The 23910-nt window shown below is 34.9% G+C and overlaps 3 protein-coding genes across 4 annotated transcripts; 1 reads left to right on the forward strand and 2 right to left on the reverse strand.

Annotated features, from left to right (window-relative positions):
• Positions 1-28: 28 nt before the first annotated feature.
• On the forward strand, positions 29-12639 carry tgfa (transforming growth factor, alpha). 2 transcript variants are annotated; one of them, XM_051111584.1, is made up of 6 exons: positions 36-436; positions 3646-3783; positions 5570-5684; positions 7438-7587; positions 7878-7987; positions 9018-12639. In XM_051111584.1, exons 1-6 carry the CDS (start codon positions 394-396, stop codon positions 9023-9025), a joined length of 564 nt encoding a protein of 187 aa, XP_050967541.1. In that variant the 5' UTR covers positions 36-393; the 3' UTR covers positions 9026-12639. The 2 variants fall into 2 exon arrangements, with proteins under 2 accessions (XP_050967540.1, XP_050967541.1); XM_051111583.1 differs by lacking the exon at positions 9018-12639 and having other exon boundaries at positions 29-436; positions 7878-8052.
• A 3046-nt stretch (positions 12640-15685) lies between these two features.
• Positions 15686-16891, reverse strand: hdhd3 (haloacid dehalogenase-like hydrolase domain containing 3). Its single transcript, XM_051112830.1, has 2 exons — positions 16464-16891; positions 15686-16266 (listed from the first exon to the last, which is right to left on the reverse strand). The coding sequence occupies exons 1-2, from the start codon at positions 16791-16793 to the stop codon at positions 15871-15873; spliced, it is 726 nt and encodes a 241-aa protein (XP_050968787.1). The 5' UTR covers positions 16794-16891; the 3' UTR covers positions 15686-15870.
• Positions 16892-18484: 1593 nt separating this feature from the next.
• Positions 18485-22432, reverse strand: trub2 (TruB pseudouridine (psi) synthase family member 2). The gene is made up of 8 exons (XM_051111838.1): positions 22177-22432; positions 21901-22035; positions 20121-20195; positions 19978-20039; positions 19699-19780; positions 19542-19614; positions 19307-19443; positions 18485-19203 (listed from the first exon to the last, which is right to left on the reverse strand). The coding sequence occupies exons 1-8, from the start codon at positions 22292-22294 to the stop codon at positions 18806-18808; spliced, it is 1080 nt and encodes a 359-aa protein (XP_050967795.1). The 5' UTR covers positions 22295-22432; the 3' UTR covers positions 18485-18805.
• Between the last annotated feature and the right edge of the window lie 1478 nt (positions 22433-23910).

Raw genomic sequence — 23910 nt, forward strand, 5'->3', positions numbered from 1 at the left:
TAACGTGGTTTTGTAGTTAACAATGTTTTACCACTTATTTTTTATCATGAAAGTGAATTAGAAAAAAAAATATCTATCTATATATATATGTATAGTAGGGCTTTATATGACGTCAGTGGTAAGACGGCGTTGCTCAAGTTTGACGTCAAGTTCAAAATAACTGACTCGACGCATGGCGTCTTTTGTCGAGTAGGACACATGAAACTATGAAGAAAGACGCACACAGTTTTACTATGGAAGTCATATTTCTTACCTGTGCAACGGACTATCAATAATATTGGCCAATCTCAAGAATACGAACGTGCCTTCATCTATGTTGGCAAAGATAAATGATTTAATATAAGAGACGACGCTGCGAATCCTCCAACCAACAAGTCACACAAAAGCCTTATAATGATGTATCGTGCTTTTTGGGATACAATATTCCTTCTCACCGGTGAGTAAAAATATTTCATGTTGTGTTCATTTGATTTACTGGCATTATTTTTATTAAGTGACTCTGAATTGTAAATATTATACGTCAATTAATGAGGCAAATAAGCAAAATATTAGAGTTAAACGTTTGAAATATTGTCCTTCGCAAGAAAGGAATAGTATTTGCCACATTTTTAGTATTTGTTTTAGCTTAAATAAACCCACAATGTCTCAAGAGGAAGCTTACTCAAAATATCAGAATTTAATTCAGAGGTTGAACTGAATCTGTGAGGTTTTTTATGATGTGCATGTGATTTTCAAGTAGTTTTTTATATTATACGTATAGTTTTAGCATCATGATTTGACAGGACTTTAGTCATCAATATAAAGCACAATAATATTAGGAGATTCATTCCACTTTTCTCCTAACACACACCATTTCAGTCTCATCACTAGTAACGACAGACTCACTAGTCCAAAATAATTATTCTGCTTTGTTGTACAGCTTTTTAGCTTTATAGTATGAAGAATGTGCTGTTAGTATTTATCCAAGTCAGTGAAGAAGCTGTGGCTTGCTGTCCTTTTTTGTCCAGCAGCTTCTTTGGCTCAGTAGTCTAGCTCCTGTCATTAACAAGGTTAACAGAGCTTAGTTTAAATATAGAGCCATTCTTTAGCGTCCATCTTTTATGCCTTTGTTTCTACAATGAAATCAAACTATTTCAATAAGAGAAAGTCAGTGAAGTTGAATGAATGAATTTTAAAATCAGCAGTACATCATGTGAGTTGTTTCTTTCTGTGCTTTTAATATTGAGCAAATGTTTATATGCATTACGTCACGACTGGGCAATTTTAAACCTGCCTGATGCAGGATGCTCAAAGCATTGACTTAACAGTAAGACTTTCTGTAAAGCTGGTTTAATGCGTGTTGTGAAAACAATTTTACAAATAAATTTGATTCTATTTGAGTTGATGCCCCATAAAGTAGCTGCTTATAATGACTTAGTGATTGGATCTGTATTGCAAGGAGCTGTTTCATTCTTGAAGAACATAGGAAAGGTTTCCAGTAATAAAGGGTCCCATTATCTCAGTATGTGATTTTGGTACAATGATGGTTAAGGAACAGCAGCTGGTAAGTTAAGAAAACCCTTGCAATGATAACAAAGGGTTTTCTTTTTGTAAAGGGCTAGGTCACCCAAAAATGAAAATGTATTATTTACTCACCCTCCTTTTGGTCCAAAACTGTGTGACTTGCTTTCTTCTGTGAAACATAGATATGTTGAGTGTTTCTTTGTCTTTACAATGGAAGTCAATGGTCACCAAAACTTTTAGGTTTCCAGTATTCTTTAAAAAAAGAATTTTCTTTTATGCCAAACTCATAAGGATATTAAATAAAGATCATGTTCCATGAAGATATTTTGTAAATTTCTTACTATTAATATATCAAAACATACTTTTTGTTTAGTAATATGCATTGCTAAGAACTTCATTCGGACAACTTTAGTACAACTTTCAGTATTTAGATTTTTTTCAGGTAAAAAAATAGTGTCCTATCCTAACAAACCATACATCAATGGAAACTTATTTATTCATATTTCAGGTGATGTATAAATATCAATTAAAAAAAAAGATCCTTATGTTTTTTCCTGGTCCATGGTCACAAATATCATATATTGTGTTACACAGAAGAAAGAAATGCATAATGTCAGGAATTTCTCCTTTTTGGAGATTTTATTTTTATTATGAATACTCATGTATTTGATTTAAAATATTGTTTGATGAAGGGTAAAGGAGGAAGGATGGGGTTGGGAAATGACCAGGTTTAAACTCGACAGCTCTTTATATGCAGCAAGGCAACACGGCTCCGACAAGAGTTTAATCTAGTCGATTTATCAATTTATTTTGTGTTTATCAATGTATTTAAATGTTATATCTGCGTGAAATGAGGACACTAAAGCATTGTAACCAGAAGAGCTTTTCTGAGGAGTTTTATTGTGCAATGAATCTCAGTGCCCTCTCATTTAACAGGGATTTTCATAAAGGCTCTGTGCACAAAGAATAAGAACATGCCTGGAGGTCCCAGACTCTCTTCCAAGCCATTTTAGTGGCACAAAAATAAACATTAGATGTTGGATCAGTATGCATGTTTGCCTAATTTATTTATTTTATTTCTGTACAGGCTGTCAGTCTTTTGAAAAACACCGTTAGCACAATATACAAATTAATAATCATAAATAATCACATGTATCGAGAGGCCTTAAGTGTAGTTATATAGCAGCATTTTTTTAATGTTAACATGTTAAATTGACAACACGGTGTCAAAAATCTTTTTAAAACACTGTCTACTGCCATAGGCAGCTGCCTCCCAACCATAATGGAAACATTATAATTTGAAATGCACTATATAAACAGCAACTCTAACCCCTATGCAGATGGCTCTTTGCAAGGGTTGCTCGACTATTTTTTATTATTTTTGGCATTCGGACATTACTAAGCCAATAACACAATACGCTAATAAGCATAACTTTCAGAACTTTCAGTATTAAATAGAGTAAGTGTATTTATAATGGGCATTATCATAACTGCCGTCTTGGATTTATTTTACTGAGCCCACTGCAGTGCAATTCTACGCATATATGATGCCTTAAAAATCTTTTACTAGGTAACTTTTGGAACAGAGCGATACATTGTGGGGTTTGTGGTGGTTCTGCCATTTTCTGTGAATGTATGAGTGAATTAAGCACGTCGTGATGGATTCCTCCAGCAGCGTCTTACCTGTGTATGTGGAGAGATCCGCATGACAAATCCACTTTAATTTATCTTAACCCAGTCTTTCCCTAGCAGCTCTTAAAATAGTCTGAAGGTCAGAAGTCAGTTACTCCCACTGATGTTCCAGGGCATTTTAATTGATCTCGGAGTCTAAAGCAAGTGTGCTGTAAGTAGCCATTTCTCATTTGCGCTGGACGCCACTTAAGCCTTTTTCTCTCTAGTGTGTGATGCTGTTGTTCCGCTGTTTTCTCATTGCTGTAACGGTCATGAGTCTGGCAATTTTTGACTTTGTCGGATCCTCATTTTCACATTTGGGTAAGGTGTCCACAGTACTAGTCAGTAGCAGTGACATTTGAATAGTTTTGAACACCTTGTTCTAATCTATTTAGCTGTTCTTAACAATATTAGAGTTTCATTGTAATGCTATTGTTTTTGAATATGTGCTTGGTGTGTTTGTATTTGTAGGCTCCCTTTTTACATATGGGCAGGTGCAAGAGAATTCTACCTCAACAACGACTATTGCAACCACCACAACAACTACCACCACTACCACAACAACCACCACCAGCACAACGACAACCACTACTACTACACGTGTCAAAAGTATGCCCTGTGTGCTTTTTCCTTCATGCTCAGCTCTTTTTGGGTATCATAGGTCAGAAATCCCAAGTATGTTTCTGAATAATAATGCATATATTATATGAATGTGGAATATATTGTATATTAAATATTAGACTGCAGCCTCATAGAAATTAGAAAGACAATATTTAATTAAATTATTATTTAATTTAATTTAATATATATAAAATTAACGTTTAATATTTAGGCTTAAATAATAATTAGATGTCTAAAAGTTGTCAGCTCTTTCTGAATGTTAAAGTCGACATTGCATGAAAATTCAACTTATAAATTTGTTTATCTGATCTTATTGTGAATAATACATCCATGTAGATGTTTCCACTTTTGTTTTGACTTTTTGGTCTTTTTGCCTGTTTTTGTCTTTGTAATGTTTAATCATTTGTCAAAACTTGATCTTCCAATGAAAATGACAGACTGCACTCTGGTGATGTATGCCAGACATCTTGAATCATGGAAATGAATGCATTTGTGTATTAATTTTTCAGTGCAACAGCCACAATTAACATTAACAACCGATGGATAGAAACCCATCTTCCGTTTTTGTTTTTCGATAATCCTTTACACTTAGATGTGTGCCAGAATATGCAAGAAAGATCTGTTGTTACTTTTTCATTGCAACTTTAAGTACTTTGTTAAAAACAGTTTAGATTCTATTTTGTCCTCAATTCGTAAAAAATGCTAGAAGGGACACAATGAACTTGATTGTTTTTTTTTTTGTTTTTTTTTTGCATAATAGAATCACACATGGTAATATTGGGCTGCTAACACAAAGACAGAAGATTTTAGTCATAGTCCATTAAAATTAGCTTATTTTTTTTTCATTATACTGCAGACATGTAGTTTTTATCCAATGCAAATACCCTCTATAGACAAAGCTTAAAATGATTAGAAACGGGAATCTGTCAATTTCAAGAAAGCCCCTCAGATTTTGACCGGTAGTCCTGGCTAAGCCCAGCTTTTTCTTGTGTTACACCATGTCTGCTTTTGTACTTTTTTTTTAGATCAAAAGTGTGCCTTAGGGAGGATGGAGTCTGAGAAACTGGCGAGTCTTGAAAAAATAAAATCTAACAAGCTGTGATCTTCCAGATAATATAAAATCCTCTAATTCTGATTGGCTGAGAACTTGGAATTTCTTTTCTTCCACCGCTTCACTTTCCATTATTACTAATTTGGCTCTAGCTTTGATAATAATAAAGGCAGGAAATGTAATATAAGTAGATAATTCTGTTAAAGTGGGGTAATTAGTGATGTAGTAATCTTGTGTGTTGTTTACAAATTTATGATGAACTAAGATACTGGGCAACAGTATTATTACTGGTCATCACGCATAACATTTTCAGATACAGTTTTAAGGAATTTTGTGCAGAGATCTCTATATTTTATCTACCTTTTTCTTAATGTAAGAGTGGGCGCGGCCATTTGTCAATTTTATGGGTCAGGCTTCCTGGTCTCATTTACTCCCAGCTATTTTTAAAAAACAGCTTGCTTTGCTGCTTGATATTGGTGTGTCTTACCTATGGTGTGTCTTATTTTAATGAATTATATTAATTATGAGCACACTGGTTTGTAGTGCAGACAGTATTACTGTTTACTGCACGTTGTTATTGTTCTTGTTATTTCCCTATAGCGGATAATGAACTGAAAGTCTCACCCATAGGCTTATTTCTGCGTTGAGGAAAAAGGTGGATTAAGCAAGACATTGTAATTTATGTCCATATTAAACCCATCTTTTTTTATTTTGTTCTTGAAGAATTTATAGCAGCTGCTGTCCACTCGCACTTTGATGACTGCCCTGATTCCCACAGCCACTTCTGTTTTCATGGCACATGCCGCTTTCTCATACTGGAGGAAACACCTGCATGCGTGTAAGTTCTAAGATCGTCTTTTCTTTTTTTTTTTTTTTTTTTTTTTTTTTCAAATTGAATATTCAATTTTTTTCATGTATTTTTCCTGCATTATGACTTTCTGTGGTCTGTTAACAATCAGCATGTTCACATTAGTTTTTTTTTAAATTTGATAAACAAAATAACAATATTAATTTTTTTTTTTTTTTTTTTTACATTTTTGGAGGAACTACCTTTGAGAACAGTCTGTTTTCAAGCAATCAAAACAGATCTGTGTGTTCAAGAAGTCTTATTTTTTCCCATGTATTTTCATTCATTATAGAGTATAGAGACTGGATGAGTGCTGTGGGTTACACCACTTTTTATGTGAAATCAAATGCTGTACATCTTGATCAATGAAAGAAATTGTTAAAAAACAAACAAACACAAATCCTAATACTATAATTGCACTTAGGGTCAGATTTAAAATATATATATATTTCCAGGACCGGTTTGAAAACCACTGTAATAATGAGATTAAATGGCTAAACAGACCAACATGCGTTCTGATTGCTGACTCACTTGGATAAATTCTTGCTGACTCTGTCTTCGTTGAGCTGTCCTTATCAAGACAAGCATGTTTTGTTATTTGCAAAATTGCATTTCCGTGTATAAATTTGGCACAATAGCAGTATTCAAATCGGTGTTGTTGCTTGTGTCTGAGTTGGTATGAGTCCTCCTGTTGTCAAGGAATTTATTGTTTTTGCTACATCCACATCCGTATGTCGTAGTTCACCACAAAATGTCAAATGACTGATTTTATGAACATGATACTGGCAGATTCCTCATTTTGGAATGAAATGCTTTTATTGAAGGAACACTCCACTTTTTAAAAATAGGCTCATTTTCCAACTCCCCTAGAGTTAAACAGTTGAGTTTTACTGTTTTCTAATCCATTCAGCCGATCTCCGGGTCTGGTGGTAGCACTTTAGGCATAGCTTGGCATAGATCATTGAATCTGATTAGACCGTTAGCATCTCGCTTAAAAATGACCAAAGATTTTCAATATTTTTCCTGTTTAAAACTTGGTTCTTCTGTAGTTACATCGTGTACAAAGAAAAGTTGTGATTTTCTAGGTCGATATGGCTAGGAACTATACTCTCATTTCACCATAATAATCGAGGAGCTTTGCTGCCGTACCATGGGTGCAGCAGGTGCAATGATATTACACAGCCGTCAACTCTGCCGGCTGCAACTCTGCATCTACACAAACTCAGTGCTGGTCATTTTCAGGCACTGCATAATATCATTGCACCTGCTGCACCCATTGTAGGCAACAAAGTTCCTTGATTATTTCGCTGGAATGCGAGTATAGTTCCTAGCCTCTCTAAGGTAGTTGGAAAATGAGCCTATTTAAAAAAAAAAGTGGAAAGTTCCTTTAATAAAAGCATTTCATACCAAAATGAGGAATCTGCAATCGCAACTTTTCATTTTCCGTCATTCTTAGTACACGATGTAACTACAGAAGAGTCAAGTTTTAAATAGGAAAAATATTGTCATTATACATGGTCATTTTTGAGCGAGATGCTATCGGTCTAATCAGATTCAGTGATCTATGCTAAGCTATGTTAAAAGTGCTACCGCCAGACCTGGAAATCGGCTGAACGGATTCTAAAACGGTGTTCCTTTAACATTTTACTCATGTTTTCCTGTGCAGATTTTCATCTTTGACTTTAGTGTTATGAAGCTCCCTTACCAACTATAATAAAAGTCACTTATGTGCATGTTTGTGTAGATGTCATCCTGGCTTTGTGGGTATGCGATGCGAACATGCAGATCTCTTGGCTGTGGTGGCGTCTAACCACAGGCAGCAGACTGTGGCCACCATGCTGGTGTTGTGTGTGGTGGGTAGTGTTCTACTCATGCTGCTGTGCACTTTACTAAAGTGAGTATTATTTATTTAGCACACATTTAAATGTACTCATTTATCTGTATTTATTATTTAATATTTTTAATCAAAATGTGTTAAAACAGTAATGATGTAAAATGATTGCAATTTAAATTCTGGAATTTAATTTAAATTTTCTGATTATGTATTCAAGCATATATCATAATTTCCCCAGAACAGGTTATTTGTTCAGGTTTACTCTGTCTTTGTTAAATTAACTGTGCAATACAGTTTTTTTGTGGAAGGTGAAAGAGGTCATTTGTAGAGTTCACACATTGTCTTTGTAGTTGTTGGTGGAGACGGGGAGGGTGTGGGCGAGGTAACACCATTTCGTGTTGGTCGGAGAAGCCTAGGAGTATTCTGACGGGTGGGACATCCTGCTGTCACTCAGAAACAGGTATTCTGGTGCTATATTTCCATTTTTACACAACTTTTTTGCTGAGCTGTAGTGTCATGTGTTAAGTGTCATGCAGTGTCTAATTATGATCATCAATAGGGGGTGTTTGCATACTGAGACCAGCATATGTGTGAGGCCTTTAACTTTTAATGGCCTATGATTTGTCTTTGCTCAAGGGTTTAAGCTGTTAGTTTAGCCATCTGTTGTCACTTTGTCCTAAGACTGTCAATGAACATGAGACAAATAGTTAGTCATGGTGAAACAAAGACTAATAAACTTTTATTTTAAATGTATAGGGTATAAAATGGGTCAGTGCTTTCAACTGGTTCTTTTGTTTAACTGATAATTAAGATAAAAAGATTGCAGTCTGTTCTACCTTATTATTATTTTTTCTTTGAATTGTGCCCTATACTGTTTGACACTGACCATTTTAGTCAAGCATGCCTAAACTTTAGCTTGGTAACATATTTCATGTTAAGTTGCGAGTATATGTTCCTTGTCTTAGTGGCAGATTGCGTGCAATGGCTGGAGGAACTGAATATCCCTAGACATAATTATGCAATTAGAAATGGAATTGTTGGAATTTTGTCCATACAAATACCCTCAGTTATCTCTTCCAGTCTGCTCACAGTGCTGGTTGTTGACAGGGTATTGCAAACCTTTAATTAGATTTGTCAACAGGACGTTGTCACATACTTTGTCAGCATCGTCAGGCATTTCTAATTGTTAGGTAGAACTCTGGCTATGTTTCCACAGTAACACATCAATACATGTGCATGTCATCAGATTGAAGTAAAACGTTATGTCATGTTTGTCTTACAATGTGTGTCAATTTTCTCTTTCATCTTGTCAATCTCATCTTATCAGAAAATGTTCCTTACGCACAAGGTATTAAGTGTTTTGGAGTAGTTTGATCAAACCCCTCTGCTTTCCCTCTTCTTAGAATAGTATTATGTAAACATAAAAGGTTTCTACATCGCTTGCATTGACTTAATCATTTTATTTTTCATTTCTCTCTTTTCCCATGCAGTGGTCTGACATTCGTTTTCTGGAGCTCACTCAGGTGCTCTCTTAAAAATGAGATCACAGAATCTTCCATTTTACTCCTGGACTTCACTATGACTGCGTTTTTCAAACTACAGACTGGCACAGCTGGTAAGCGCAGCACATATTGAGAGCATTTCGATGTGGGCAGTGGGAGAACTCAATCAAACATGGAACCTTGCGTTCAAACAGACTGAGTCATTCCGAAAAGGATATTTTTGGAACAACAGCAATAGCAAGAGTTAAAGATGGAACTCAAAAACTGAGAAACTCTAAAGGACGAACTCAGAACTACATGGAACTCAACTACAGGATCCAGTGATGTAGAGACAGGGCCATTTTGAATAAGGTATGGATCGATGGCCAAGAAAACTATGAGAGGTTTTAGAGAAGTAATTCTTACTAACAAAGCATATCTTAAAGCTATAAATATCCTTATAGATGTACAACATCCTCCCATTTTTTGTCTTTTAAAATATTGTTATTATAAGAAAAACACTAATAATATGCCATTAATGGGATGTGAAACTCACTAAAAAGTAGTTTAGGATATACTTTTTTAACAAGGATATATTACATTTTCTGTATCACATTATGGATAGAGAATGGGAGATTACTAAACATTTAAGTCAGTCAAGTAGCATGTAATATTAAAACTACAACGACTCTTTTGCCAATTTATTTTAGCTTGATCTGCTTATAATGTTGATTTAAAAAATCGTAAAGATTTTTCAAACACATGAGACACCATAGTCGGTTCTGAGGGACAAATAATGTCCTTTACACATTATAACACTTTTACCGTAATTCAGTTTTTTTTTAAAATGTTGGAAATGGATGGTGAAATATTTCACAATTATGACATGTAACTTGAAGTTATGCATAGATTCACAAATCCCACACTATAATTTCTTCATGCACAGAAAGTGCATATAATGTGCTATCAAAAAATTGTCAAATGGTTTGTAGAGAGCCTCAGTATGTTCACTATTTTTAGCCACGGTATGACCTCACATAAAGTCTACATGTTCATATATACAGTTGAGGTCAAAAGTTTACACACCTTGCAGAGTCTGCAAAATGTTGTTTAATTAACCAAAATATCATACAAAATGCATGTTATTTTTTATTTAGTACTGACTTTAATAAGATATTTCACATTAAAGACATTTACATATAGTCCGCAAGAGAAAATAATAGTTGAATTTATAAAAATGACCCTGTTCAAAAGTTTACATATACTTGATTCTTAATACTGTGTTGTTACCTGAATAATCCACAGCTGTGCTTTTTTTTCAGGTCCTGCAGATTCTTTGGTTTTTCAGGATTTTTGTGTATTTGAACCTTTTTCAACAATGAGTGTATGATTTTGAGATCCATCTTTTCACACTGCAGACAACTCATATGCAACTATTACAGAAGGTTCAAATGCTCACTGATGCTCCAGAAAAAAAAAACGATGCATTAAGAGTCAGGAGTATAACCTTTTGAACAGAATGAAGATGTATACATTTTTCTTATTTTGCCTAAATATCATATTTTTTTAATTTAGTACTGTCCTTTAGAAGCTACAGAAGATGCTTACATGTTTCCCAGAAGACAAAATTTGTTAAATTTACCCTGATCTTCGAATTCTAAAAGTTTTCACCCCCCCGGCTCTTAATGGATTGTGTTTCTTTATGAAGCATCAGTGAGCATTTGAACCTCCTATAATAGTTGCATATGAGTCCCTCAGTTGTCCTCAGTGTGAAAAGATGGATCTCAAAGTCATTGCTGGAAAGGGTTCAAATACACAAAAATGCTGAAAAACCAAAGAATTTGTGGGACCTGAAGGATTTTTCTGAAGGACAGCAGGCAGTTCAACTGTTCAGGACAAACAAGGGATTCATGAACAACTATCAGAAAAAAAAACAAAACAGCTGTGGATCATTCAGGTAACAACACAGTATTAAGAATGAAACGTATGTAAACTTTTGAACGGGGTCATTTTTATAAATTTAACTACTAATTTTTTTTTGTGGACTATCTTATTCAGGTCAATACTAAATAAAAAAAAACAAAAAAAAAACATGCATTTTGTATAATCCCTCCTATTTTGGTAAAATATTTCACATTTTGCAGATTCTGCAAGGTGTATGTAAACTTGACCTCAACTGTACATGCATGTCTGATCACATAATTACACATATTTCACTGTGCACTTGTGTGGTGTACATTTCAAGCACCATTCACCATTAAATCTGCACTTAGGTTTTCCATGATGGGTGTTGGTGATGGCTATAGCTCATCTTTATTCGTTACTCTTGAAGAACAAAACACTTCACTGTATCTTAAAGTGGTTGATTCACCATTATCATGTTTATTGGGGTACACAGATGCATACAGAGGCTCAAATCATTAGTGATATTATTCAGTTTGATGCACATTGTCCTTATTAACTTGGAAAGTTTTACACTGAAAATTTTTAATTCTTTGTTCTCATCATCTTATCTGTCCCCAAGCTTTTGCCAGTCTCATATTATAAAACAAATGTTGATTGACCATTAAAGTCAAAGGGTTTATATATCTTTATTTGGAATGTTAAAATGTGGTGCTGGTATAAATATAAAATATGCAGTTTGCTATTTGGTTTTATTAAATCGAAACCCTTCTCAGAAGATGGCAAATTACTGATCTAGCATGAAAAAAGAAAAGAATTTGGTGGGCTTAGAGTTGGCTGTGTTCTGGTATGAGATCATGGAGGCATTTACTGAAGTCTGATTACTGTGCGAAGATTCATGAAATATTTGATAAAATGATTCCAAAAGTCATCCAAGTGACAAATTAAGCACTTAGGATGTTAGCATGGGCAACATATGAGTTATCATCTGAGTGAATGATTTTTATCAGCCTGGAAAAACAGATTCAGGATGATTTATCTAAGTTTATTCATTGATCTGTGTGGCTGATCCTGATATGATTTATGTAAACAAACAAATGTGATTGATTGTATAAGGACTTAGTGTAAAATTCACAAAAAGTAAGTGAATAAGAGTGCAATGATAGAAAAGAAAATGTATGTAATTGAGTGTTAAACCTCAGATTTATCAAATGTTTTTTTTTTTTTGTTTAGTCTTTATGACTTTGGTTAAAAGATAAAGTAAGCACTGGAAATTTCAGACTGAACAGTTTTGTAACATGCAGTCATTGCATAATTTCCAGATGTGGAATTGCAGTCATCCGTGGTGATGATGTCATAGACTAATGGATGAATTGGCCTTAGTACTAGAGATGATGCTCAGTGTTGCATCTCTTGCTTTGTTCCGACTGAATCCTGTTTAAACCCGGTTAACTGCTTATTGACTGACGTTTATGTATGGTATACTGTAAACACCATCCGTGTTTCACTTTAAAATACTGTCTTGTTTCATGTCGGGAAAAATGCTTTGTAAATAATGTGTGGTAATGTTATTTTTGGTTGTACTGTATATGGAAAATAAGGTGTTTTCTTGACTATCACTGATCATCAGTCAAGCATGAAGGTAAGAGGTGCTTGACTGTATGACAATTTGTTGAGTGTTTTGACCTCTTTGTCTAAGTTTGCATATTTTTTTCCAAATATCACAAAGTGCGGCAAATTTTTGGACTGGACCTGATTCTTTCTTGCCTATCATAATTTCTCATTTCATCAAACTTTTTATAAAGCACGTTGTTCCAGCTTTTAAACCATTTATATTCTCCATCATCTGAATATTTTAAAAGGGTCAATCCAGAGTGCTCTTTTTGCTGCAGGTAAAGCTTAGCTCCTTTATTTACTTGCTCGCCAATTTATTTATTTGTTTGTTTGGCTAAACCTTTTGTGAGATGAGGGGAAGGCCCATGGAGATCATGGCCGAGAGCAGTTAAGCTTGCGCATGAGTGACCACATGATGTAAAGTGCCTGTGTGATGGAGTATTTTTTATTCGCTTGAAATTTGCCGTTCACCTTTTGTGGTTATAGGCTATTTTTGCTTAAAATCTCTCCATTTATTTTATTCTATTTATTTATTTATATAGTGCGCCAGTAAAGAATCCTTACTTAATAAAAAGATGCCTATTATGATTCTTCAACACGGAAGTAAGCCTATGGGCGAGACTTGTGGTTCTTTAGCCGCTATAGGGAAATAATGTGAAGAAGAACAATGTGCAATAAACTGTAGAACGGTTTGCACTATAAACCAGTGCGTTCATGATTAATAGAAAACATTAAAATAATACAGTAAGACACACCAATTCGCAATATCAAGCAGAAAAAGGAGCTGTTCTGTATAGCTAAAAATAGCTGGATGCGGATGAGACTGGAAGCCAGACCCATAAAATTTACACTCTTATGGGAAAAATAAGAACCTTTAAAGTTCACTTCCAGAACAAAAATTTACAGATAATGTACTCACCCCCTTGTCATCCAAGATGTTCATGGTTTTTTTTTTTTAAGCCGTAAAGAAATTGTTTTTGAGTTAAACATTTACGGATTTTTCTCCATATAATGGACTGCTATGGTTCCCCGATTTTGAACGTCCAAAATGCAGTTTAAATGCAGCTTCAAACGATCCCAAATGCGGTTGTAAACGATTACAACCAATGAAGGTTATTTTCATTAAAAAAATACAATTTAAATACTTTTTAATCTCAAATGCTCGTCTTGTCTTGCTCTCCCTGAACTCTGTGTATTTTGCCTCAAGACAGATAGGGTATGTCGAAAATCGTATTTTCTCCCTCAACTTCAAAAATCATTTCAAAATCATCCTACATCGCTGCAGAAGTACCGACCCAGTCTTTACAAAGTGAAAATGCAAAAAGATCAAACACCCTTAACAAAAAAGGTAAATTAGCAATTTAAGATGATTTTGAAGTTGAGGGAGAACATGAGGTGGGAATTTTTCTACGTACCCTAACTCTCCGAACTGAACCGGAAGAAAACTGTTCAGGCAGGGTAAGACAAGACGAGCATTTGACGTTAAAAAGTATATAAATTGTACTATTTTTATGAAAATGACCAATTGCTAGATAAGACCTTTCTTCCTTGGCTGGGATCGTTTGAAGCCACATTTAAACTGCATTTTGGAAGATCAAAATCGGGGCACCATATCAGTCCATTATATGGAGAAAGATCCGGAAATGTTTCCCTCAAAAAACATCATTACTTTATGGCTGAAGAAAGAAAGACATCAACATCTTGGATGACAAGGGGTGAGTACATTATCAGTCAATTTTTGTTCTGGAAGTGGACTTCTCCTTTAACGTGCATGGAAATTTTCCACAGCACCAAAGGATAATTTATAGTAACATTATTAAAATGCTCTTTACAAAATGCTTCTTTAGTGAAACTGTTCACTGAAAGGTTCTTTAAGGAACCCATCAATGACAAAACCACCTTTTGGAGCCTTTTCGCATATTTCATCTTAACTGCTCTTAACCTCGATCTCCTCTCCCTTTCTTCTTCTACCACGATCCTCTGTTGATGGGTTTCCCAATCCCATTAAGGTTTTCAATTGGATTGCAGCACAGCCCCTCATAGCCGACTGGCTGAGCCTCTAAAGCCAGCTTTGTTTTAAGCGCTCTGCTGAGGGAACTCCAGCAATATACACAATACTCTTACGGAGCAGCGAGAGAGAAACACAAAAGAGAGGATGTATTCCAGATTTCGATTGTGTGAACATTCCCTGAAGAGACACTCAACGACTCTGTATGGGCAGATGGAAATTCACAGTCTTGTGTCCTGCTGGTGTTTGTCCTCATTTCATAATCTTCTCATCATATGCAAATTCCACTATAATTGAAGAGCATAATCATTATTCATACTTTATTTTTTGCCATTCTCATTTTTGGCCCAGTTTGTCCTTCTTTGAATGTCCAACCATTGCTGGTATCTGTTGGAGCAGATGGGGAGGAATAAGAGTATTTGGGTATTAGGGGTTAAGTGATCTCCCTCTCCACCATCCATCCACAGCGGCCTCAGTGCTGAAACAATGATATCAGCACTCTACAGAACCTCTATTGTCTTTAATATTATTGTCTAAACTTTTTCACTGAAGAATTTATATTTTGATTCTTTCAGCCAATGACGTAAAAAAGGAAAACAATAAGGTCATATAGATTTTGTTTGTTTTTTGCCGATGCTATCAGATCGTGAAAATTCATAAGGTTCAATTGTCACACCAACTTAAACTAGTAACATCCCTCAGTTCACTACAAAACATTTTATACAGTTTATAGAGAAATTTAAAGGGACAGTCCACCCAAAAATGAAAATTCTGTCATTAATTACCCTCATGTCTTTCTAAACCAAGACCCTTCATTTTCGAAACACAAAGTAAGATATTTTTGCTTTAAACAGACACGTTCAAGGCTCAGAAAGATAGTAAGGACATTGATAAAAATAGCTGTTGTGACATCAGTGGTTCAACCTTAATTTCATGAAGCTATGAGAATAGTTTGTGGGCAAAGAAAACAAAAATAACACCTTTATTCAACAATTTACTTAATGAGATTAAGGTTGAACTACTGATGTCAAATGGACTATTTTAACAATGTCCTTACTATATATATATTTTATATATTTTTTATTTTTATATTATATTTTACCAGATGCTGTATATAGAAATGAGTGGATGACAATCAGACAATTTTCACAAATAAAATATAATTTATTGGCAGTACATTACAATTTCATTAAAACTAAACTTCTAAAAGAACATGATTTTTTGTTTTCTAGTCCCACATTCTGATATCATCATACGAAACAAGCATCTGCAAAAAATATGGTCCATTTTAACAATTAAAAAAAATCATCAGCTGCATTGGACAAAATCTGTGCGCTCTCAGTCTGCATCCTTTTTTAATCGAGCTGGTAGTTCATCTAGGCTCTGTAGTCTATGCTGTGGGGGAACATCAAGGTGCCCATCAGAGTCTTGTCTGTCAAGCAGGTAACCTCGAATACCTAATGAGCGTGAGGTCAGGTAGTCGTTTACATAATGGTCCCCAACATGAACCACACTGGAGGCTGGAACACCACACCGCACCAGCGCCTGGGTGAAAATAGCAGGATCTGGTTTAGCAACCCCAGCTTCTTCAGAGGTCAGGAGAAATGAGAAGTGAGTGAGAAGGCCACATCCCCTCAGGATGCCTTCCATACGCTTGTCGAAGTTGGAAACGACACCTTGCTTTAGTCCCAAAGCGCTGCAGAACTTGAGGGTGCTGTTAGAATCAGGAAACACCTGATGGTGACAATTTGAGATTATGAAAATTAATCTCAAACTACTTGGATAACTAGCAATTGGGATTTGTACTGAACGAGCGCCCCCTACAGGGGATTCTGGTAATAGAGTAAGAAAAAAAAGCTGAAAATACTGCGTTTAAAGCCAAAATAGCTATTTTAAAGGATAAAATAACTTAAAAGTCAAATACTCCTTACCTCCCAGTTTTCTGGTCCACAAAAGTTGTCATAGAGATTGTTGGCTAGTCTATCCAGTAAAGCAGGGTCATCTACCCCACACTGGGCAAAGGTGTCCCTCACTAGTCCAGTCCACCACACCTGACTGCTCATGCCCTGAGCTCTGCCGTAGTTGGGAAATAAGCGTGATTGCTGCCGGTAAGCCTGTCTGAAAGCAGTTTCTACCTGTGCAGGTGGCAGCTTTAGCCCGGCTCGCTCTGCTTCGCTGCAGTATTGCACTCCAACCGACCGCCGGACCTTTAACAGTGTGTCCTTCACATCCCATAATACCCAACGCACTGGCACGCGCATCACCAATACAGCTGGAAACCGACACGTCTTATGCTGTGATAATAGGAATGACACACATAACCTACAGAAGGTAACAGAGTTAGAAAGCAAGAAGGTAAATAGACTGGTTACTAAAAGTTGTTTTCCTCTAGGGGGCGCCTGGCGGCTCAAAAAAACAACCAAAAACAAATTCCACATTGAGCCGCATTTAAATCTCAGTGATTTTTTTGTGGCGCTTGGCATTTTTTAATTTTAAAACAGTATCGTTTGAAAAAATAATTTAAAAGATTTTACAATTATAAAGATTCTAACATAAATTGCAAATTTGCACTGGTAAACTCGAATGAATGAAACGCCTCATCCACAGTAAACGATAACAACTGTGGTTGGTCCATCCCGAGCAGCGATGAGAAAAACAACTAGTGCCACGTGAGCATGCGCTACTTGTGCGAATATAGATATTTAGAAATTTAAAAAACGGTTACTTTAAAATAAAATATAACGAGAGTAATCGTACCTGACTAATTAGAGACATTTTCTGGGCCACTAAGTCACGTCGTTTTGACAACCCAACCTGGTTCCTGCTACTAGCCTTTCTACCCACTATTTCTGTTGAACAGTGAACAAGTTCGTCATTCCAAATGTCCGTACAGAATTTGATCAAGGGAACAAGGGTTCCACATTTGAAACTGTCTGAAGTTCTTAAACATTTAAATTTACGTCAATGCGTTTGTCTTTGGTCTTTGTACAACGAATGATTAAAGGCAGGAAATATCATTATACTCACTATATTAGTAAAGACATCCCATAGACTCCCATTATTTTTACACCAGGTTAATAATATTTTCTATGGCCTAACCTGACCCCTCGCCTACTTCTAACCTAACCATCACAGAAACCTGTGCAAAACACTAGGTTTAAAGGGATAGTTCATCCAAAAAAGAAAATTCTGTTATTAATTACTCACCCTCATGCTGTTCCAAATCCGTAAGACCTTCGTTCATCTTCGGAACACAAATTAAGATATTTTTGATGAAATCCGAGAGCTTTCTGGCCCTCCATAGACAGCAAAGATCCTTGCACGTTCAAGGCCCAGAAAGGTACCAAGAACATTAACAAAATAGTCCATGTGACATCAGCGGTTCAACCGTAATTTTATCAAGCTATGAGAACAGTTTTGTGTGCAAAAAAATAAAAATAAAAAATAAAATAAAAAAATACAAAAACTTTATTCAACAATTCTTCTCCTCTGCATCACCCTAGTACCATTTTGGAGTGCAGCTTCCCGTAGCTTTATAAAATTATGGTTGAACCACTGATGTCACATGGACTATTTTGTCGTTTGTTCTTGGTACATTTTTTGAACCTGGTAGGACCCTTGCTGTCTATGGAGGGTCAGAAAGCTCTCAGATTTCCTCAAAAATATCTTTTGAGTTCTGAAGATGATGGGTCTTATGGGTTTGGAACAGCATGAGGGCGAATAATTAATGACAGAATTTTCATTTTTGGCTGAACTAACCCTTTGAATAGAAACATGATTTGACTGATTTAAAAGATTTTTTTTTTTTTTTTTTACTAGTGAGGACATGTATAATGTTCTCACTAGTCAGTCATGATATTTCACTATTTAAGTGAGGACATTTGGTCCTTAGAAGTATAGCTAAACAAGTACACACACAACCTAAATATTATCAGTGATGACATTGGGAACATAACTAAAATACAGTTTTAATGATGCACAATGATGACTGTATAACAAATTCATAAATTACAGTGAACAGATAAATAAGTCTTAGAACTCAAAAATCAAATCATCCTAATTGAGGCAGATGATTATTGACATTGGTCTCAAACTCAATTCCTTGAGGGCCACAGCTCTGCACAGTTTAGCTCCAACTCTAATTAAACACACCTGATCCAGCTAATCAAGGTCTTCAGGTTTATTAGAAACGTCCAAGCAGGTATGAGTTGGAGCTAAACTCTGTAGGCCCTCCAGGAATTGAGTTTGAGACCTCTGATTTATGATTTAAAACTTAATGTTTTGTATTCCCCTCAGTCACTGTCACAGGTGTCTCTCTGTCCACAACTGTATCAGAAGTAGGGTTTGAGAGTTCAACATGCAGTTCATTTATTTGCTCAGAATGTCCAGTTTGACTTCTGGTTTGTTCTTGGACATCTGTACTCAGTTGGCCAGCGGTCTGCCTGTACATTCCAGATTTCCTGATTTTGCGGGTAGTCTTGCGAAAGTGAGCAATAGCTTGTATAATGCTGTCAGCAGTCCAGTGCTGTCGGGTGAGTGCGTTCTCTACTTTGAAAGGACCGTCTCGTGTACGACGCACTCCAGAACAGACCGCAGACGTCCGCAGCTCTAGCCCAACCTCGTGAATCAATTTACGCAGATACTTCTGAGTCTCATTCACACACTGGACCTCTGATTTAAAGAAATTTGAAAGCACAGTGGTTACGTGCTTTACAAGTAAGGCAAACATCTATTTATGTACATGTATGTTATATATATAATTCAGTGTACTAACCTAATGTGAAATGTGGTGGATTGAAATTTATGCATCGTAGACCAGTCAGAATTGGTGGGCTTTTACCATGAGGATACAATAAACCCTTCACTGCAAGCTCGTAAGCCTCCTGTGTGCGCAGATCCACTTGAGAATACCTGCATAGAGACATAACAACACACTCACAGACATGCTATGCATTTACCAAATATGTATTAAATGTAATATGTAGAATAATAATCTTATAAAGACTCACGTAATTAAGGCTTTCTGGTTGGCTCCCTGTATCATGGCAAGAACTCTCTCTAGCTTATCCTGAGTAACATGGTCTAGACAATTAAGACACAAACTGTTATTCTGTATTATACACATATACATTACAAATATGCTAGTTATAATATTGTACACATTACCGTATGTGGTTTTTTCTAAGACTCGGCCTGTGTCTGTGAAATTATCAGTGGCTTTTCCAAATTCCCCCTCAAGTGTGTAGTCCTTCACATATAAAACAAACACTAAATACCTACTAGTCTTCATTTGATCATTTATGAATTCAGAATTAATTAGTGGGAAAATAAAGGCTAGGATAAACAAAATAGAATAGTAGTTAAATGTGAGATGAAATATTATGTAATATAAGCTATATATTATATATAGGCCATAACACAGGCAGATATAACATGAAATTTTACCCTGGTTACATGTGATTTGCACAAATGCTCCAGCACTCCATTTCTTTTCCCAACACCTAAAACTGAGATAGAGACATGAGAGAATTGAGCACAGAGCACATCCCACAATAAATCACTGTGAAAACTTATAAGTTTTAGCTCACCTAACACTCCAGAGGAAAAAGCATCCAATCGATGACCAACTCCGACGTGAACCTTGTGAAACTGTGGCCCTGTCACTACAGAGGAAAAGCAGGTTATCACTTTGAAGGTAACGATGCATGACTGATTCACAGTTAAGCATCAATCAGAAGACACGCTGCTGTTCAAAAGTTTGGGATCAGTATGATTTTTATATATATATATATATATATATAGTTTTGTTAAAGAAGTCTCTTATGCTCATCAAAGTTCCATTTATTTAATCAAACATATAGAAGAAAGTAATATTATGAAATATTATTGCAATTTAAAATAAGTTTTCTATTTTAATATACTTTAAAATAAAATTTATTTCTGTGATGCAAAGCTGAATTTTCATCAGCCATTACTCCAGCCTTTAGTGTCACATGATCCTTTAGAAATGATTCTAATACGCTAATTTATTACCACTGTTGGAAACAGTTGTGCTGTTTAATATTTTTTGGAATCTGTGATACTTTTTTTCATGATCCTTTGATGAATAAAAAGTATTAAAGAACAGCATTTATTCAAAATAGAGATCGTTTCTAATATGTAAGTCTTTACTATCACTTTTTATCAATTTAACATCCTTGCTGAAGAAAAATTGTAATTTCTTTTAAACAAAAAAACTCTGAAGACGAATAATAATGCTGAAAATTCAGCTTTGCATCACAGGAATAAATTCTATTTTAAAGTATATTAAAATAGAAAACCACTATTTTAAATTACAATAATATTTCACAATATTAGCGTTTCTTTCTGTATTTTTATTCAAATAAATGCAGCCTTGATGAGCATAAAAGACTTCTTTAAATGAAAAATCTTACCAATCCCAAAGCTTTGAAAGCAGTGTATATATATTTGAATTTTCTTCATAACAAATATGCACGCCCCCAATTCTCAGCACTGCAATTAAAAATGTAAATAGTAAAATATATATACACCAGGGTTGGGGTCAATTCAGGAATGAACTCAACAATTCCAATTCAAAGAAGGAAATGGAATTGGAATTGGAATTCAACAACAATTACAGGAAACAGAGTTGGAATTGAAGTGGAATTACAGGAAGTGGAATTCAATTCAGGGAAATTACACTGAATTCCATTTATTGCTGTTTCTGAGCATTTATTTGTGATTGCATTTAGAGACATACATTTGAACTTTATTTATGATGCTTTACAAATACCAAGTAATGTATGAAATAGAGTTGATCAAATGCAAGTAAATAAAAATGAGAACTGTACATTATGAATTAATAATTGAATGACAGTGGTGATAAGTTTCTGGATGTACTATACATTCAATATACGATTACCACATAATATGTCTCAGCTCACAAAAAAAAATGAGTCATGTTCATTCATGTATTTCATTCACTTTTTATTGCATTGAATTATCATCATTTCCTGAAAACTGTAATCGCAAAGATTGCATCTCTCAGGCCTAAATATCTCAAGTGGAATTTAGCGGAATTTATTTGATTTCAATTCTGTTTCCTGACATTCCAATTCAATTCCAATTCCATTTCCTGTCAGCTGCATGCAATTCCAATTCCAATTCCATTCCAGGAAGTGAATTGGAATTTACCATTCATTCTCAATTCAATTCATGAATGGCCCCAACCCTGATATACACTATAGTAGTATTTGTTGTACTACCTTTAATGTATGCTAATTAAAAAAAAAACATTCTTATAAACAATGTTTTAAAGCAGGCCTTGTTTATGTGACTTAAACATATTTTTAAGGTTTACCCACTAACCTAAAGGATGGTCTGCCAGAGTGGGGAGCATGGAGGGTGACAATACAAGATCTTTGGAGCTGCTGTTCTCTCCACTGGACAGAAGCTGGAACTGCACTGCAAGTTGAGGAGCTGGTGGAGGACAGGAGTTCAGCGCTTCAGAGGAGGATGAGAGAGAAAATGCAGTTTTCAGTTGTTGCACTGATAATCATATATCACAATTAAATTAACTGATAATTTATCACAAAGATAATCGTTATCTATAAGCACTTATTTTACAAGTGACACAGACAGTACCTTTTAATAAACTGGACTCTATGCTGTCACGAACATGTTTCCAGTGAACTCCCTGCGGTTTGTACACAGCAAACAAACCATCCATTTTACGGAAAAGACGTATAGCCTGCGTAGTCATCTTCGTCCAGAAACAAACGTTACAATCATCAATATAATTTTAGGTAAATGACTGACAAGTAGAGAAGCAAAAATTCACATGCTACTGTGTTGCAACCTGGCGTGATCTTCTTCTTCTACTGGCGTTACAGTGTCACATTCGCATCAGCGCCCTCTACTGGACGCGATACTTCAACATCATGACAAATAAACGCTTCAGTACCAGGTAAATACATTTTGTTCAAAGAATTTACCGCCAAATTAATTCCTGCTATTCATCACACTGTTAGCTCATTATTATAAATGTATTGACAAACAGGAAATTGTGATATTTTTGTGAGTTACCAAATTCCAGTACACAAACATAAAAGAACGGTCATTTTGGTGGGAAAACAACAGCGCAAAAATGGATTCTATTATATTAATGTGACATTTTGTGGTATTACTTGAATAGACATTCCATCTGTTTTAGCTATATAAAATTACTAACATTAATACTAACAAATACCATGGTTAAACTATGGTTCATTTGAGGTCGATTTATCTACAGTAACCATGTTTTTGTTTTTGTTTTTTTTTAACTACAAAAATTTGTTAGAAATTTAATTACAAAAATGTGACCCCTTGAACACAAAACCAGTCATAAGTAGAATGGTTATATTTATAGCAATAGCCAAAAATACATTCTAGGGGTCAAATTATCTTTTATGCCAATCATTAGGATATTAAGCAAAGACCATGTTCCATGAAGATATTTTGTACATTTCCTACCATGAGTATATCAAAACTTAATTTTTGATTTGTAATGTGCATTGCTAAGAACTTTATTTGCACAACTTTAAATGCATTTTTCTCAGTATTTTGAGATTTTTTTGCACCCTCAGATTTCAGATTTTAGTTGTATATAGTTAGTATATAGTATATAGTTGTATATAGTTTTATCTCTTGTATGTCCTTACAAACCATACATCAATGGAAAGCTTATTTCATGTTTTAAAAGTAAGAAAATAGAATAGATCTGGTTTTAATATAGGCCTGGTGTTTAAAATGTTTGATTTTATTTGTAAGTTTTAGAGTAAGATGTTATGGTATATATATTTTATACTGTATTTAAAATTATTATAATTTAAATAAGAGTCAGTGTGGTTGAGTAACGAAGCTATAAACATAAATGAGTTGATGAGATGAGTGTGACCTTGATAAACTCTGGTTTAAGTCTCGTGCTCTTTGAGTAATCTGACAGATTGCTGATAAAGAAAGTGTAATGGGGTAACAAGCACAAATCTTGGTGTTACTTAACAGTTTATGACCTGCCCCAATGAAAGACCACAGTTTATTACATGCACATGTGGCTTACTTAGCATAATCGCTATAAGATTATGTTTTACTGTCGATTCATATTTTCCACTGGAATCAAACCTGCACAGTCTTCTTAAAATTACAGTCTAAAATTTTAAGTTTAAACATTTATGGGGTACATTTTAATAATTTATTTGAATAAATATGCCCTTCACGTCTTGCATTAATAATCTGACACACTTGTCATCGATCATGGGTCATTATTAGTTTTAGAGTGAGATGTTACGGTTAATATATTGTATGTATACTGTATAATTTAAAATTCTTATAATTTAAATA

Source organism: Labeo rohita, chromosome 6 (genome assembly GCF_022985175.1).
Source record: "Labeo rohita strain BAU-BD-2019 chromosome 6, IGBB_LRoh.1.0, whole genome shotgun sequence".
Lineage (NCBI taxonomy): Eukaryota > Metazoa > Chordata > Actinopteri > Cypriniformes > Cyprinidae > Labeo > Labeo rohita.